Consider the following 19455-nt stretch of genomic DNA (forward strand, 5'->3'; position numbering starts at 1 on the left):
CAGAAGATATGCAGGGAATATTAATGAGATTAGCAGGGTTTCTGAATGTAACAGTGAGAGAGTTAGTGTTATTATTACTGGAGGGTCCTGGGTTGGGAGCAATATCACCTGCGACTAATAGAAGGAAGATACAGAGAGTGAGCAGATGATTGAGTGATTTGTGAGAGCGTTTCCTGTGTTGTATGGTGGGAATGAATGGATCTGCGTGGTATAACATTGTGAAGAGAGCATGACAACTGTACATAGGAGAAGAGAGGAGTGAGGGATTAATATGGATGAAGTGTGCCAAATTTGTGGGAGAACGGTGAATGTGGATGATTGTAGCAGCCAGAACATAAATGGCACAGATACAAATGGTGAATACTGTTTGGCAAAAACATGACCTGGAAGCAAATTTGTTTGTTTGTCTTGCATGTTTTACCTGCCTCCTGCCCTGTCCAACTGCCATTTTCTTACTGCCAGGGCACTTTGATAAATTATGGCACTTCGATAAAGTATGCATAAATGCTATATGCATAAATGCCCCCGCATAAATGCTTTTAAAAATTTGCACAATTTATATTGGTTATATTGGTTATATTGGCACAAATGAATAATTATATGTGTATATTATCAGAAGACCATATTGAAAAAGTCTGAAACTTTATAAAGATGTGGAGACTTCATCTTAGATGAGTTACTATCAATGTGAAGTCTCATGTCATCAAAAGGTGAAACGTTTCAATTTACTGATTTTATATGTTGAGACATAATTTTAGGGTATCTGACTTAAAAGTATAGAAAACATTTTCTAAAAATATTTTTTTTAATTATTTTCTACCACTTCTTAAATGTTACAATTGAGCTGGCCATACCAATACTTTATACAGTATTTCTCATTTGTATCATTTTCGATTTAACGTGGTCAATATTTATTAGTTAAATTAGAGACAGACTGATTCATGGCTCTAGAGCTCATGGATCTGACATTACCAGGCTGATATTTCTATCAATGTCTAATTAGTACATATGCTATAGAATTTAGCAACATTTATTAAAATTAATAACCACACAGAGTAATAAAATGTCCAAATTATCCCATCAAGGAAAATATATATTCTTACAAATGATATACTAATATATTATTCAGTTTTTATTCCTTACAGTAAGTAGTAAAACAACTCTGCTGCTTTCCTTGGCTTACAGCATGAAAAATGATATGGTAATGTCATAATACAACTTAATAGGATTGCTCATTAAACAAAATGAGTCAAACTTAAAACATTAAACCTACTGGAATAAATTCACAAACCTTCAATTGGTTTCAGATTTTAAGTTCAACCATTAATAATATTATAGTTAAATGGATGATTTGACTTTAGGGAACTTTAGTCTGAAAATGCAAATCTCAAAATCTGTCTTCTATTTGGTTGTTCTTAGATTATACACATATAGTGTTTTATCATACGTTAAGAGGCTCTGTTGGGGCAGATGTCCAAAGCCCCCACATAACGTGATTTGGGCATATACACCAATGGGGCCTTTAACTATAATGATGCAGACGGAGTCACAGTGTGCTCAATCGGACATCATTTTCAGTCGTATACGCCTTGTGGCAGGCAGCGAGACTATCACGAAAACGACACCCACTTTTGGGTCAGACCTTGCAGCTCTCTGGCGCCCCCTTATCCTGCTGGTCAAACACGGTATTGACCGAAGATAAGCACGGGTGCAGCTGCTCTAGTTTATGTTGACTTTTGCGGCACGTGATGTGACAGGACGTATATATACCACCAGTTCCTTCCAGGAACGTATATATACCTCCGACCAGCCACCCTCAAACCACAATATCACATAAATACTGGTATACTGCCACCACCGATCGCTTAACAGGTGGATCGGGTACCTGGTAGGAAACGTGAATTAGCGGGTGAGGAACGTGTTTGCTCGACATAGGACAAGGAGAACGAAACGGGTAAATAATTATGATTTACTCCCAAAGGGGGGCAGTGTTTACAAAATATATACAAGATATTATAAAGGAGACAATTTACATGTATGCATAAACAGTTATTTAAAATGAAAGGGATAAGTAATAGCAAAACCTGCGCCACGAGGTGATGGTCTCAGATTCTGTGGGGGGGGCGGCTCCCCAGAAATTAGACGTGATTCTTCCGCGCAGTGTGGTATGCGTGCGTCTGGCGTCCCTGAGAAGAATGACCTGAAAATGGCCGATTTGCCTTTTAGTAACAGGGCCAAATTATTAGGAACCGCCCATTTTGTCTACCTCACACGGGGGCTCGGTTTTGTGGAACCACCCAGCTGCATAGAACATAGAAACCTTCAGATTTCATATCTTGGTGTGGGGGGGGGGTCCCACATCCAAGATGGAGACATCATGTTGGCCGTCACTAATTTTCATGCAGATGGATATTAAACAGGACCTCTCTATGATGCTCAGAAGCTAAGAAACCAATTCCTCGATTTCTGGGGGTATCCCACTTATGAAAAATATATAATTGTAACCAGGAAAATGTGAACATTCCAAAACTCTGGTCCCTGGGTTAGTGACCGTCATGTGCGTTTTTAAATTCTACATTAACTGTTTGTCCAGCTAAACAATAGAATTTTGGAAGGAATAACTATTTTGAACTAGAAGCTGCTCTGCACTGAGGCTTTACGACGATAATAAAAATTCTTAGGGTGGGGGCCAGCACTGCAGTTCTATGTCTTCTCTTACAAACAGATAGGGGGTGGGGGTTTTCTTTTTTAAAACATCTCTCATTTTTAAAATTAGGGAAAAAATACCTTTTGCCTGACAGATAGTGTTTTATCATACGTTAAGAGGCTCTGTTGGGGCAGATGTCCAAAGCCCCCACATAACGTGATTTGGGCATATACACCAATGGGGCCTTTAACTATAATGATGCAGACGGAGTCACAGTGTACTCAATCGGACATAATTTTCAGTCGTATACGCCTTGTGGCAGGCAGCGAGACATAGTAAACTGTCTTGGTGCCCGCCTCCAATAGGCGTGTACTACTGAAAGTTATGTATGACAGAAAACACTGAAACTCAATCTGCATCATTATGATCAATGGCCCCATCAGTGCATATGCCCAAATCCCATTTTGCGGGGCTTTGAACTTAAGCCCTGATGGAGACACTGAAACTAAACTCATTAATAGGTTTAAACAGATAAATGTGACCAGTTACAGGGGTTCAGTAAAGAAAGGGATCTCAACATGTCATCAAAAAGAAAAAAGTAGTATGTAGAGACTTGTTGGGTTCACCATAGAAATTTTATTGAACAACAAGAAGAACACCTCAAGACATGGTTAAAAACACTTAAAAAGCCAAAAGGGCTAGATTCATTCTATTTTAGGCATACTGAAATAAGGCAATCACCTAACCTCATCTGCCCCTCAATAAATTCCACAGAAAACATCAAAGAATCAAGAAGAATAGTATAGTATACCTCCATATTTGCTTTGAAAGAGATGCAAAAGTGCAATAGGGTGTTATCCAGGCAGTAAGGTGATAATAGATAAATAGAACCAATCACCTTATGGGGTTGTGTGAGACAATGACAACACCTAAAAAGTTTGTAATCCAGATACTGAAGCTACCATAAAATTAACAGACTAAAAACAGTGGGGGTATGGAACTAATAGTGCGCTCTCCGGAATTCACGACAATCCAATGGTAAGGCAAAATGTAAGTTTATTGTCAACGCGTTCCAGAGTCACCCCGACTCCTTCTTCAGGACAACCATACATAAAAACTTATGTATGTATGGTTATCCCGAAAAAGGAGTCGGGGTGACTCTGAAACGCATTGACAATAAACCTACATTTTACCTTACCATTGGATTGTTGTGATTTCAGGGGGCGCAGTACCACTTTCATACCCCCGCTGGTTTTAAACCATAATTGCCTTATAATATTATATAACCTGATACTGAATACAATATTTTTACTATCACTTAAAAATATGGAAAAACCTAGTCACTAGTCAAATTAGGTAACGAAAGGTGATAAAGTGCAATTGATCAATGACCAGGGTGGATTAATGTGCAATACTTCCTATAAATAAATGAATATAGTAGATAAATTACCTATGTATGAAAATGTAAAACAAGGTTAGAAAAATGAAGCATTGAACATATATGCAGCCACAGTCATTGATACAATACCATAGCTTCAATCAGAAATTATATCAGGCTGTCTTATACATAAAGCAAAAATAACGATGAAGATGAGCCGTCAACAGAGATTTTATGACAACTATTGAAAGACACCCAGTAAGTGACCTACTAAAGCACTGGAATCAAGATTTCTGTTACTTCTTTATTCTGCCCTTAGATAAAACATCTTAATCCAGGTGGCAGATTGCTTTTGATTTTAATTTATATCAAACCTGAAAACCCCTTTCTCATGTTTTTGTTTCTTTATTGAGTATAATGTTTTCTTTATTTCTGAGCCCACATTGAAATATTAAGTGCCAGTAAAAGTCAAGTGTTTTTTATTGAAACCATGTAGAGGAAAACCTACAAAAAATGAAAACGGAATTTGAATAATGCGAAAAATACTGTTATTGGACAAAAAGAAGCAGCAAAACAAGCAGACTAGAAGAATTAGCCGCTGTGTAATGATTCTCTCCGATCTCAGTGTATAGACATATATAATGTATGGAGTCAGCAGCAGCCACCAAACAGTTGGATGCAGCATTCATCTTGGAGTAATACAATGACATTTAAACAAAGTTGCTTGCAGTCACAGACATACAGTACAGACCAAAAGTTTGGACACACCTTCTCATTTAAAGATTTTTCTGTATTTTCATGACTATGAAAATTGTACATTCACACTGAAGGCATCAAAATTCTGAATTAACACATGTGGAATTATATACTTAACAAAAAAAGTGTGAAACAACTGAAAATATGTCTTATATTCTAGGTTCTTCAAAGTAGCCACCTTTTGCTTTGATGACTGCTTTGCACACTCTTGGCATTCTCTTGATGAGGTTCAAGAGGTAGTCACCGGAAATGGTCTTCCAACAATCTTGAAAGAGTTCCCAGAGATACTTAGCACTTGTTGGCCCTTTTGCCTTCACTCTGCGGTCCAGCTCACCCCAAACCATTTCAATTGGGTTCAGGTCTAGTGACTGTGGAGGCCAGGTCATCTGGCGTAGCACCCCACCACTCTCCTGCTTGGTCAAATAGCCCTTACATAGCCTGAAGGTGTGTTTGGGGTCATTGTCCTGTTGAAAAATAAATGATGATCCAACTAAACGCAAACCGGATGGAATAGTATGCCGCTGCAAGATGGTGTGGTAGTCATGCTGGTTCAGTATGCCTTTTGAATAAATCCCCAACAGTGTCACCAGCAAAGCACACCATCACACCTCCTCCTCCATGCTTCACGGTGGGAACCAGTCATGTAGAGTCCATCCGTTCACCTTTTCTGCGTTGCACAAAGACACGGTGGTTGGAACCAAAGATCTCAAATTTGGACTCATCAGACCAAAGCACAGATTTCCACTGGTCTATTGTCCATTCCTTGTGTTCTTTAGCCCAAACAAGTCTCTTCTGCTTGTTGCCTGTCCTTAGCAGTGGTTTCCTAGCAGCTATTTTACCATGAAGGCCTGCTGCACAAAGTCTCCTCTTAACAGTTGTTGAAGAGATGTGTCTGCTGCTAGAATTCTGTGTGGCATTGACCTGGTCTCTAATCTGAGCTGCTGTTAACCTGCGATTTCTGAGGCTGGTGACTCGGATAAACTTATCCTCAGAAGCAGAGGTGACTCTTGGTCTTCCTTTCCTGGGGCGGTCCTCATGTGAGCCAGTTTCTTTGTAGCGCTTGATGGTTTTTGCAACTGTGTAATGCAGGTGCCGGAATGCAACGCACAGAGACACAAGGCGAGAACAGTCAGAGATGTTTGTAAACAGTTTTATACAACAGGTATACTGAAACAAGGGATTAGCAACAAGGGTAATGAACAGTGGTTTGAAATATCAGAAAAATACAAAATTTCTCAAAGTAAGGTGCAGTCTCTTAAAATAAGGCGCAGTCTCTTAAAGTAAGGTGATGCCCTCAAGCATGAGAGACACCACACAAGTTCTTTAACCGTGAATTTGACCCTAGCGGGGGTCACCGGTTATTCCCGCTAGGCCGTGAGTCTCTTTCCGGATGAATTCAATTAAATCACGTTGTGCTACTTTAGCCCCAAACGTTCCCCGCCCAATCTGAGTACTTAAACCCAATTGTCCCCGGTACTGTGGGTGAGCAGTGGAAGTGACGGCCCTGCTCACGTATGCAGCTCCTCTCTGCTTGGCCGTTGGAGGCAGTCTCTCGAGCCTTGGATAGGGGGGTCCAGGCCTCGTCTGTCGGCGGCCGACGTCGGGTTCCGCGAACTCACTCAGCACCGCGATCAGGTTCCTAGTATCCTCAGCAGGCACAGCACTCGGGTCACAACTGTGAGGGATCCGGAGCTCTTTTACCGGTGACCGGCAGGAGCACCTCTCAGGCCTCTGGATTTGGCCTGTCACGCGGGGTTTCTCAGGACGCAGGGAGCACGTCTGCTCCTCTCTGCTGCTTGGCGCCAAAGACCCCTCAGGTTTGGCACGCTGGCCTCTTATCTCTCTGAACTCCTTCCTGGAAGTCACCTGATCGGGTCCAGCGTCTGAATCTGCCCTCCCTGCAACTTCCCTTGTATATTTTGGTTCCGCTTGACTGTCTCTGGCCAGTAGATGGCAGTCTCGCTCCATCCTTGAAACGTCATGTTGAAGTTCTTTTACAAGCTTTCTTGCTCGTTCTACATTCCTCCCTCCTTTTTTCTCGCCAGTCCTCGGGCGAGTGGACTCCTCGCAGAATTGATGTCTCCTTCCAGGCAGTGCAAGCTCAGACAGGAGCTGGGCACACTCCTGCGTTTTCTGTTGGATTCGAGACCAGATAAACTCTTCCTGAGCATACCGGTTAGGAGGAATTCCGGCATTAGCCCGCTCAGTTCTGCGGGGCTCTTCTTGCGGAGGAGACTCCGGGAGATCCGAGGAATCAACTACTGGGGATTACAAATCATTTCCTGACTCATTCTGACTTCCACTCGGGAGTGGCACCAATGGTTCTGATGGGCCCAACTGCATTTTGGCCCACCCTTCTTCATCCCCCAATGTTCCTGTATGTGGCACTTCAGCCAACACGTCTGAGGGCCCTGCCCCGTTACAGACTTCTGCTTCAGAGGAGCAAGGTCGCAACATATTACGGTGCAACACCCTGGATGTCGCGGCGTTATCCCCTTCGGGCCTAACCTCGTAGACGGGGTTGTCTGGGTGAACCTTCTTCACCACCCGATATGGTATTGCCTCCCAATGATGGTCCAGCTTACTCCCAAATCGTTTAGCGCTCACCAGCACTCGGTCTCCTGGCTGAAGCGATCCACCTGTGGTCGGGGGCCGAACTGCATGCTCTACTTCCTGAAACTTCTGAGCAACCAGTCTTCTCACGGTATGGAGTCGACGCTGGTGTTCTCGAATCCAGGGACTTGGGCTACTGCCCGGACCGGGGTCTTCTGAGTCTAGCTCCAGTTCGGTGATTTCTCGGCCACTTCATCCAAACAGCAACATATAGGGGGTGTAGCCGGTGGTTGCATGAACTCGATTATTATACACCCACACCAGCTCGGACACGAATTCGGGCCACTTCATCTTTTGTCCGCTTCCAGTGTTCGCAACATTTGCAACAGGGTTCGGTTAAAGCGCTCGCATGCACCGTTCCCTTGCGGGTGGTAGGGCGTTGTCCGGGAACGGTCGATCCCATAGATGCGGTATAGCTCATCCATCACTCGTCCTTGGAAGTAGGCCCCCTGGTCAGAATGTATTCGCTTCAGGCACCCATAAATCCGGATGAAATCTTGACAGATGGCCTTGGCTGCGGCTTCTGCCGTCTGATCTTTAGTGGGAGTCACTACTGCAAACTTGGTGAAGTGATCAGTCATGACTAAACAGTGTCCATAACCGTTGTATGAAGTTCCTACCATCAAGTAGTCAATCATCAAGACTTCCAAGGGGGCAGAAGTTCGGATGGTCTGAATGGGAGCTCTTTGCTCCGGAGGCTTGTTCAACTCACACTGGCGACATGTTCGGCAGACCCCCTCGACTTCTTGTCGTAGTTGAGGCCAATACACCAGCCGTTGCAACCACCGGAAGGTCTTTTCTACTCCGAAGTGAGCACCTCTTCTATGAGCTTCTTGGGCTAGCTGTGTTACTAGCGCTTCTGGAACTACCACTTGCCAGGTAACATCAAACTCTCGAGGCAGCTGGATTCTTCGGCATAGCAAGCCGTCCTTCAGGAGGAGCCTCTCCCACTGGCCTAGGATTTGTAGGGTAGTTGGAAGTGAAGCGGCTCTGGTTTCCTGGTCGGGTCTCTGATTAAGGGCGATCCATTCTCTCAACTTTGCTAGCTCCGGGTCGGATTGCTGCAGATGTATCCATTCGTCTCTTGAACGGCCCAGAATCTGAGCGGGCCTCGCTCCTCTCTGGTCTCTTGGGCGTCGACCACAGCAGCGGCGAACTGGCTGAAATCCGGGATCTCGTCGTCTTCGAGCTCCTCATCTCTGTCCTTCGGCCCCACCTGAGTGACCCGGGACAGGGCATCTGCATGTGTGTTCTGGGCCTTGGACCGATAGGCGATTTTATACTGGAATTTGGACATCCTTGTGACCCACCGCTGTTCTAACGCGCCCAGTTTGGCGTTCTCCAAGTGGGCCAAAGGGTTGTTATCTGTCCGTACTTGCACTTCTGACCCTGACAGGTACTCAGCAAATTTCTCAGTCATGGCCCACACCAGTGCCAGTAGCTCCAGCTTAAACGAACTGTAGTTGTCAGGATTCTTCTCCGTATCTCGGAGTGACCTGCTGGCATACGCGATCACTCGCTCTTTCCCTCCTTGTACTTGAGCCAGCACTGCTCCCAGCCCATGCAAGCTTCCATCAGTGTACAACATGAAAGGCTGCGAAAAATCAGCGTAGGCCAGAATCGGGGCATCTGTTAGCGCCATTTTCAATGCTCGGAATGCCTCTTCTTGTCATGGGCCCCACTGAATGGGCTGCCGCTTGGCTCCCCCGGCTGTTCCTCTCAGCAATTCATTGAGCGGGATCGCAATCTTAGCGAAGTCTTTAATGAATCTGCGGTAGTATCCAGCAAGCCCCAGGAATGCCCTTAGTTCCCTTATATTGGCGGGCGTGGGCCACTTCTGCACGGCAGCTGCTTTCTCCGCAGTGGGTTGCACCCCTGGACTGGACACAGTGTGCCCCAGATATTAAATTTCTCGTTTGAAGAGACGACACTTACGAGGCTTAATTTTCAGGCCGTGCCTTTGTAGACGTTCTAACACTTGTTCCAATCGGCGGAGATGATCCTCAGACGTTGCGGAATAGATAATTATATCGTCCAGATATATTAAAGAGGCTTCAAAGTTGAGGTCCCCCAAGCATCTCTCCATCAGCCGTTGGAAGGTTCCTGGCGCATTTGTTAGTCCGAACGGCATTCGATTGAACTCAAACAGGCCCATAGGGAGAACAAAAGCTGTCTTCGGACGATCCTTCTCAGCTACTGGGACCTGCCAATAGCCACTGGCCAGGTCGAGGGAGGAGAAGAATTTGGCGCTGCCTAGTGCAGATAGAGACTCTTCGATTCGGGGGAGTGGATAGGAGTCCCGTACTGTACAGGCATTCAGCTTTCGATAGTCTACGCAGAATCTCAGGGCACCGTCCTTCTTTCGGACCAGCACGATCGGAGCCGCCTAGGGGCTCTGGCTTTCACGGATCACACCGTTCCGCAACATGTGGGCCAACAGCTCATTCACCTCCTGGTACATTTGAGGCAGGATCTGCCGATATCTCTCTCGGATGGGAGCAGTATTTCCGGTGGGTATTTCGTGCTGAATGTCCCGAGTGCACCCGAAATCATCTTCATGCTGTGCAAACACTCCCTGATATCGCTGTAGAAGTTGTTCGATCTGCCTTACTTGTCCAGCAGAAAACTCAGTCAGGTTAGCTTCCATTTCTTCCAGGAGGTGGCGTCCAGCCAACGGTTCTCTTCCATGTTCCTGGCTATTGAGGGACACCTCTAGGGTCCATGGTTTTCCTTCCACAGGTGCCAGCCCTATAGCGTCAGCTCTAGTAAGGGCCTCCGGCATTACGCACACTCGCGCCACCTCTTGTCAGGGCAACAACTGTAAACTGGTGCCACTTAAATTGATGCAGCGCACGGGTACTCGACCGTGCCGCACGGTGGCCAGAGTTCGAGCAATCAGGAGTCCAGAGGATGCTTCTTCTCCCTCCATTGGTTCAACTTGAATGTCCACGCCCTCTAAGGACACATGTGCCAGCACCGGCAAAGTGAGTACAGTCTGTTCCACCGGCAGTGTCATTGTGGCTTCGGGCGGTATCGATACCTTACCAAGGTACTGGGAGGTAGTGGGCAACTTTTGAATCTGAATGACCCGCAAGAGGTGCTGGAACACTCTCTTGTTAGCTGGGTCTCGAGTGGCGCGGGTCCAGTTGTTTTTGCTACAGCCCTCAGCCAGGAACTGTCCGACTTCTTTCAGCACATTCATGCCCAGGGTTACAATGGGCCCATCGCCTCCGGGCCCGGTGGTCAATACGATCCCTTTTCGACCGAGGTCCTTTCCACATGCCCGCACGGACATCCGTACTACTCCCGCTACTGGGATAGGTAGTTGATTAGCCGCCACCAGTTTGACAGTGGGTTCCCGGCAGGAACGAGCGACTTCAGGAAAGTGACTTTGGAAGTACAGTACAGACCAAAAGTTTGGACACACCTTCTCATTTAAAGATTTTTCTGTATTTTCATGACACTGAAGGCATCAAAACTATGAATTAACACATGTGGAATTATATACTTAACAAAAAGTGTGAAACAATTGAAAATATGTCTTATATTCTAGGTTCTTCAAAGTAGCCACCTTTTGCTTTGATGACTGCTTTGCACACTCTTGGCATTCTCTTGATGAGCTTCAAGAGGTAGTCACCGGAAATGGTTTTCACTTTACAGGTGTGCCCTGTCAGGTTTAATAAGTGGGATTTCTTGCCTTATAAATGGGGTTGGGACCATCAGTTGTGTTGTGCAGAAGTTAGGTGGATACACAGCTGATAGTCCTACTGAATAGACTGTTAGAATTTGTATTATGGCAAGAAAAAAGCAGCTAAGTAAAGAAAAACAAGAGGCCATCATTACTTTCAGAAAAGAAGGTCAGTCAGTCTGAAAAATTGGGCAAACTTTGAAAGTGTCCCCAAGTGCAGTTGCAAAAACCATCAAGCGCTACAAAGAAACTGGTTCACTGCCCCAGGAAAGGAAGACCAAGAGTCACCTCTGCTTCTGAGGATAAGTTTATCCAAGTCACCAGCCTCAGAAATCGCAGGTTAACAGCAGCTCAGATTAGAGACCAGGTCAATGCCACACAGAGTTCTAGCAGCAGACACATCTCTTCAACAACTGTTAAGAGGAGACTTTGTGCAGCAGGCCTTCATGGTAAAATAGCTGATAGGAAACCACTGCTAATGACAGGCAACAAGCAGAAGAGACTTGTTTGGGCTAAAGAACACAAGGAATGGACATTAGACCAGTGGAAATCTGTGCTTTGGTCTGATAAGTCCAAATTTGAGATCTTTGGTTCCAACCACCGTGTCTTTGTGCGACGCAGAAAAGGTGAACAGATGGACTCTACATGCCTGGTTCCCACTATGAAGCATGGAGGAGGAGGTGTGATGGTGTGGGGGTGCTTTGCTGGTGACATTGTTGGGGATTTATTCATAATTGAAGTTATACTGATCCAGCATGGCTACCACAGCATCTTGCAGCGGCATGCTATTCCATCCGGTTTGCGTTTAGTTGGACCATCATTTATTTTTTAACAGGACAATGACCCCATACACACCTCCAGGCTGTGTAAGGGCTATTTGACCAAGAAGGAGAGTGATGGGGTGCTACGCCAGATGACCTGGCCTCCACAGTCACCAGACCTGAACCCAATCGAGATGGTTTGGGGTGAGCTGGACCGCAGAGTGAAGGCAAAAGGGCCAACAAGTGCTAAGCATCTCTGGGAACTCCTTCAAGATTGTTGGAAGACCATTTCCGGTGACTACCTCTTGAAGCTCATCAAGAGAATGCCAAGAGTGTGCAAAGCAGTCATCAAAGCAAAAGGTGGCTACTTTGAAGAACCTAGAATATAAGACATATTTTCAATTGTTTCACACTTTTTTGTTAAGTATATAATTCCACATTGGTTAATTCATAGTTTTGATGCCTTCAGTGTGAATGTACAATTTTCATAGTCATGAAAATACAGAAAAATCTTTAAATGAGAAGGTGTGTCCAAACTTTTGGTATGTACTGTACGTCTCAGGCATAGTGGTCACTTGAGACCCGGTGTCCATCAAACAGCGGATCCGCTGCCCATTGAATTCAGCCCAGATAATGGGCCTCTCGGAGACAATGTCTTCAGAGCTCCCTCTTCTACTCTCTGAAGCTCGAGACCCCACGGTATGCTCCACAACCGTGGGGCATTTTAGTTTAACGGCTGTCCCCTCCTCCTCCTTTTTCGGTTGGGACAGTCTTTGGAGATATGCCCCCTACCTCCGCAGGTCCAGCACTCCGGTCCTCGTTCTGCCGATAGGTCGGGTACATGTCGTGCTGGGGCCGGATAGGAACGTCTTTCTCGTTCTGGTCTCCGTCCACGTTGAGCAGTACGGTCCATCGGCAAGGGGGCAGTAGGAGTCTTCCTAATAGAATTCAGCTCACCCCGAATGTCTCGAGTTTCCTGACGTATTTCCCGTACCCAATCAGGCTCTTGGTTGGTGAATCCAGGAGCAATTGCCTCATGACTTCTAACTGTGGCTTTGAGAACAGGAACTCCTCTCTCCAGGACTCTAGCTTCAGCCCCTACCTCCAGGAAGCCCATATCAGGGCTCAATCGCAGCTGCTCCTTCAGGATCTGCCTCAGGGTAGGGTCTTTCAAGCCAGCAATCAGTTGGTCACGCAACACCTCATCTAATGGTCCCAGTCCTCGGTTCCCATCTCGAGTTTTCTTAGTGATATGGGCCGTCACTTCCTGTAATGCATTAACATACTGATTTACTGTCTCATTTTCCCCTTGGACCCGCTGAAACAACCGTAAGCGCAAGTGTCCCAAATCTGTAGTGTCACCGTGCATGTCCTCTAGAATTTTTATCACTTTATCCACGGTGTCACGGTCCCCAGGTGGGCAGTACATCACAGTCTGTCGGGCCTCTCCATCAAGGGTTAGGAGGGCCAGCTCCACCTAGGCTAGAGGGTCAAGGGGATACATACGTAGCATACTTCTCAGTCTTTCTGCCCAGTCCCAAAGTAACATGCCATCCCCTGTAAACTTGGGAAGATGGCTGAGCATAGCCCCCAGGGGTATATGGCTCCGGCCGGACCCAGCCACAGACTGATCCGCCATCTCTGCGTCTGAATGTTGCATCCTGCCGACTACGCCAAATGTAATGCAGGTGCCGGAATTCAACGCACAGAGACACAAGGCGAGAACAGTCAGAGATGTTTGTAAACAGTTTTATACAACAGGTATACTGAAACAAGGGATTAGCAACAAGGGTAATGAACAGTGGTTTGAAATATCCGAAAAATACGAAATTTCTCAAAGTAAGGCGCAGTCTCTTAAAATAAGGTGCAGTCTCTTAAAGTAAGGTGATGCCCTCAAGCATGAGAGACACCACACAAGTTCTTTAACCGTGAATTTGGCCCTAGTGGGGGTCACCGGTTATTCCCGCTAGGCCGTGAGTCTCTTTCCGGATGAATTCAATTAAATCACGTTGTGCTACTTTAGCCCCAACCGTTCCCCTCCCAACCTGAGTACTTAAACCCAATTGTCCCCGGTACCGTGGGTGAGCAGTGCAAGTGACGGCCCTGCTCACCTATGCAGCTCCTCTCTGCTTGGCCGTTGGAGGCAGTCTCTCGAGCCTTGGATAGGGGGGTCCAGGCCTCGTCTGTCGGCGGCCGACGTCGGGTTCCGCGAACTCACTCAGCACCGCGATCAGGTTCCTAGTATCCTCAGCAGGCACAGCACTCGGGTCACAACTATGAGGGATCCGGAGCTCTTTTACCGGTGCCCGGCTGGAGCACCTCTCAGGCCTCTGGATTTGGCCTGTCACGCGGGGTTTCTCAGGACGCAGGGAGCACGTCTGCTCCTCTCTGCTGCTTGGTGCCAAAGACCCCTCAGGTTTGGCGCGCTGGCCTCTTATCTCTCTGAACTCCTTCCTGGAAATCACCTGATCGGGTCCAGCATCTGAATCTGCCCTCCCTGCAACTTCCCTTGTATATTTTGGTTCTGCTTGACTGTCTCTGGCCAGTAGATGGCAGTCTCGCTCCATCCTTGAAACGTCATGTTGAAGTTCTTTTACAAGCTTTCTTGCTCGTTCTACAACTGCACTTGGGGACACATTCAAAGTTTGCCCAATTTTTCGCACTGACTAACCTTCATTTCTTAAAGTAATGATGGACACTTGTTTTTCTTTACTTAGCTGCTTTTTTCTTGCCATAATACAAATTCTAACAGTCTATTCAGTATGACTATCAGCTGTGTATCCACCAGACTTCTGCACAACACAACTGATGGTCCCAACCCCATTTATAAGGCAAGAAATCCCAGTTATTAAACCTGACAGGGCACACCTGTGAAGTGAAAACCATTTCCGGTGACTACCTCTTGGAGCTCATCAAGAGAATGCCAAGAGTGTGCAAAGCAGTCATCAAAGCAAAAGGTGGCTACTCTGAAGAACCTAGAATATAAGACATATTTTCAGTTGTTTCACACTTTTTTGTTAGGTATATAATTCCGCATGTGTTAATTCATAATTTTGATGCCTTCAGTGTGAATGTACAATTTTCATAGTCATGAAAATGCAGAAAAATCGTTAAATGAGAAGGTGTGTCCAAACTTTTGGTCTGTACTGTACATAGAATTTAAAGCAGGGACGCAAATCAATATTGATATGTGAAAACATGACGGCAACTGATACAGTTAGTTAAATGTAAGTTGTCATCTGCCACCTTGAAGTCAACAGAAAACATTCCGATGAAATGTGGAATATAAATGACAAAGTCCATAATTTTAGGGCACAAAGATGACCTATAAAAGAAATGTAGTGGTACATTTCTATTTACACTACAGCCCATGTTCACCTGCTTGGGTAGGGTTTTGGAAAGTTATATGGTAATAAGAGTGTCCTTGCACTTTCTCTTAAAGGGGTTGTCCAGTCTAAATCGATAAGTCAGCAGTCACTCTGTGTGACTGCAGACTTATGAATCCCCCCAGCGCATGCACTGTGCTCTGCAGGGATTCACCGGTTTCTGAGCTAGGACCGGAAGGTATGTACAAGTTATACATACTCCCAGCCACTGTGCATGGCCTCGGTTCCTTACACTTGTATGGAGCAAGGCAGCACGCTCTAGTTGCCTACTAGATTACCGCGTCCCTAGACGGGGCATGGCCGGGAGTATGTATAACTCATAAATACTTTCCGGTCCCAGCTCAGAAACCGACAAATCCCCGCAGAGCACTGTGTGTGCTCTGGGGGGATTCATAAGTCTGCAGTCACACATAGTGACTGCAGACTTATCAATTTGGACTGGACAACCTCTTTAAGTTAGGGTATGTTCACACGTGGCATAATTACAGCATTTTTGCTGTGTCTTTTATGCAGCATATTTGATTTCTAAAGTACGCAGCGTTGTATCAGCAAAATCAATGAGCTATCCGATATCTCATTCACATGCTGCTTTTAATTTCCACACATATTTGAAGCCGAGTTTTTGCAAAGACACAACATGTTAATTCTTACAACGTTCTTATAGCGTTTTCACCCATTCAAATGGATGGAAAAAAGACGCATGTGAAAACGAGAGTATTGTAAGCAGCGTTTTTCCTGCCAACACTTTGGTTTTTGGTGCAGAAAAAAAATGCTGCAATTACCCCACATGTGAGCATGCCCTTTGATGAATTGAGATGTTTGCTTGGCAAAAATTTCTATTTTATCTGTGTAAATCCTCAGGGTCCTTGACTTACTTTTGTAGGGCAGAGAATCCCATAGTTGCCCTAATATACCATACTCTGTTAGGTACTTTAAAAATGTATGTGTCATTAGCAGAGCAAACATTCAGACTGACTCTCTTACAAATGAATACAAAGACAGCCTTTTCCCCTTTTATAGAAATAAGGAGATTTATTAAGCTAGTGAATAATAAAATCTTGAAATATTTGCCCATGACAACAATAATCAGGTTGATCATTTTATTTCCCGAAAAGGGTGAACACTCAGACCAGAAATCATGTGAAATTCTTCGACTTGTAGTCACTTTTCATTATATTTTTCCCACTACCATTAAGCAAGAAGAAAAAACACACAGGGAAATACAATAGGAAGAGAAGAACAAAAGTAAAATGTTTGAGTTTAAACTGATTTTAACCTTAAGGGAACAATCACATATGACAAAATTGTTGCAGACCTTTTTTTGCCACAAGTCTGTTGAATGTGAAAGTTTGTTATCTTTTTAACAAGTTACGGAGTACCCAACAATAAAAGATGCCTTTCCTTTTTATGTTACTCTGGTTTCTGCCTTTCACGATAGCTTCTCAGAAAAAAATCCAAATTAGTAGCCTGTAGACATTCCCTTTTAGAGATAAAAGCCAAACACCTCTCCCTCCTAGTGTTTGATATCACACACTCTATACTTCCCTTTCACTAAAAATTAGAGATTATTCTCTCCTACACTGAGGCTGCCCTGTTTTACCTATGCCTCACCACTCCAGCTGTAATGTCTCGTTAGTCCTTCCTTCCACACTGCCACTACTGAGATGGTTCTTCTGGTTCTTCTTAGCCTGCTTTGTGACATCTTTGACAGGTTGCAACTCATTCTGTAGAGAGAACAGTCAGTGTGCCTAGAAGCCTAAGTCTATGTGCACATGGAGTCTTTTTGTTGTGTTTTCAAAACCGAAACTGAGCGGAAAATCAATGCTCCTGAGATGTTTTGAGATTTTGATTAGGATTTGGAGAGCTTCTTCTCAGCTTCTGCTCCAAAAACTCCTAAAAAAACTGTGTGCACATAGCTTAAGAGAGCTTTTACAGAACCTGACTGCAGAGGAGATTGCTTGTATTCAAAATTCACTAGATTTGTACACCAAAAATCAATATATCCAGGAGCAAAACAGAACAAATCAGTCAAAATGATTACATTCCACCACAGAATTGCATATTTGAATAATTTGAAGTCCTCCGAAATCTTATATATATCATCTCTGTCTCACTGTCTTTTTTTCTTATTTTTATTTTTGAATTGCATTGCTTATATTTTAAAAGTTGAATCGCACTCAATATAATTTCATGCTCAAAACAATTTCACAAGAGCAAATATTACTAATATACATGGTATGCTTTTTAGCCCTGACTCATTATTGCCTTTGCTCCTGTTTTTTGTCTACTGTCTACTATTTTTGCACCCAATTCATTATTCTATTTGTGTTTTGTCTATTTTATTTGTACTCTCCTGTTTTTTTGTTTTCTACTTTGTGGGTGGAGTTTAGAGATTCTAGATGTTTTCACCTGATTCATCAATTACGACTTTTTAAAAAGTCTCAAAATTTGGTGTAACTCTATTCTAGTCTCCCACACTGGAGTATTCTTGAACAAATTGATATTTTGGCACAATATTTGCGCAATTTTGCAAAACATGTGACTTTTGGCTCCAAAAACTTGCAAAGACAATTCAAGTCAGAAAACAAGATCGTTTTTTACTTTGCACACTAAATTCATAATTCACGTGCGCCATTTTGAAGAATTTGGTGTCAAAAATGGCATCTAATAATATCCCAAGACAAAAAAAGAAACATGACCTAAAAAAACACCAATGATGAATCAGGGCCTCTGTTCTGTTCATATACTGTTAACATGCTTTGCAGAATAACAAAAACAGTAGACAGATTCATACCTATTTTCTCATCACATAATCACAGAGGAGCACGTAAGGTAAACATTAACTTTTATAAAGGTATATTAAATGATGCATCCGCTTAGTGTAATTTCCAAACATTGTAGAAAACCTGAACACTTAAATAGATGCAATAACATATGAGATAGCAGTACTCACATGGCACTGTTCGGAGGTAGAGGTTGTCTCGTATGATTTGCTGCAGTTCATGATCTACTGAACCTTTCTGGAACCGTAAATTGAGGTAGCGGCGAAGGTCTTTGTCAACAATGCCTCCTGTAAATTGAGTACATAAAGTAATCAAAACAATGATATAAAAAGAAACATGAGAGCTACAGCTATGAGCAGCTTTGCCTGTAAACAGTCAGAATATTGCCATTTAGACTTGAGATGGAAATTAAATCTATGTAAGCTTTTTATATTAGACATAATGTACACAGCAGAGACATAAACATTTAGAAATACGAGATGCTACTTTTATACATACAGGTCATCATGGGTTGTAACCCGTTGTGAAAGAAACTAAAAGCAAGAATTGTAAATGAAAAGTGCTGGAAATCATGGACATAATTTTTTAAATTTCAGATTATTAGAACTCGACCGCGGGTCAAAAACATGGTTTGCTGCTCTGTATACCTTCTTAGGAGCAAAAGTACCAAATTCAATATTAGGAATATGTTGTAGTGTTTAGTAACGAGCAAATATTCCGATTGTAATAAGTACACAGTGAAATGCTACCTATATTATAACAGCTGCAATAGAGACCTCCATGATTACTTGTTTTTGGTAAGAGGGGGGTAAGCATTTCCTCTGTGATGAATAATGAAAAATTAATCATAATGAAAGGAGATATCCCTGATAACGCTCTAAAACCAAAATGTTATACATGTATTAATGATTTTTGCTGCTTGAACTATCTGTGGCATGAATCAATGACAGGCTCCTTAATTGTATGTAATTGTGTTTTACATAGTTTAAACAGAAATTACCAAGGTGATTCCTTGACAGCTTCTCCCCACCCAGCTCTGCTTGATTGACAGGTCTCTATACGCAGAGGAAAGACCGGTACACAGATCACATACAGTCATCTAATGGCTGCTGATCATTAACTCTTCATTATCAGTGAGTAATGCAAAGAGGATACAGGTTAAGCCCTACTAGCAGGCTCCTCTCCCAGTCAGACCATTGTAACATCCAGGGGCGGACATATCATTGGTGCAACCACTCAAGGGCCCAAGAGGTAAGGGGGACCAAAGCAGGTGCAATTTTGCATTTTTAGGAGCTCTTGGGCTGCAAAGGGCCCATATATTGTTCTTGCACAGGGGCCCTTTTTCTGTCTGTGTCCACCAGTGGTAACATCAATAGCATCCATGGCAACTGCCCAAATGCACAACTAAACTACCTGGATTTGGATTCTATTGCAAAACATTCA

At 44.0% G+C, this 19455-nt stretch overlaps 1 protein-coding gene across 8 annotated transcripts in view; it reads right to left on the minus strand.

The window, feature by feature from the left end:
• MAGI2 (membrane associated guanylate kinase, WW and PDZ domain containing 2) overlaps positions 1–19455 on the minus strand; it is a 1194143-nt gene that overhangs the window by 916138 nt on the left and 258550 nt on the right. For all 8 annotated transcript variants that reach the window (XR_012251242.1, XM_073652295.1, XM_073652296.1 and 5 more), the window contains exon 2: positions 18183–18299. Coding sequence is in view for 7 of the 8 variants with exons in the window: in XM_073652295.1 (XP_073508396.1) it covers positions 18183–18299 (117 nt within the window). In the remaining variant the exon portion in view is untranslated. The remainder of the gene's footprint in view (positions 1–18182; positions 18300–19455) is intronic.

The sequence above is a fragment of the Phyllobates terribilis genome, unplaced genomic scaffold (genome assembly GCF_046119375.1).
Source record: "Phyllobates terribilis strain yellow unplaced genomic scaffold, ASM4611937v1 Scaffold_11__3_contigs__length_659146591, whole genome shotgun sequence".
Classification (NCBI taxonomy): Eukaryota; Metazoa; Chordata; class Amphibia; order Anura; family Dendrobatidae; genus Phyllobates; species Phyllobates terribilis.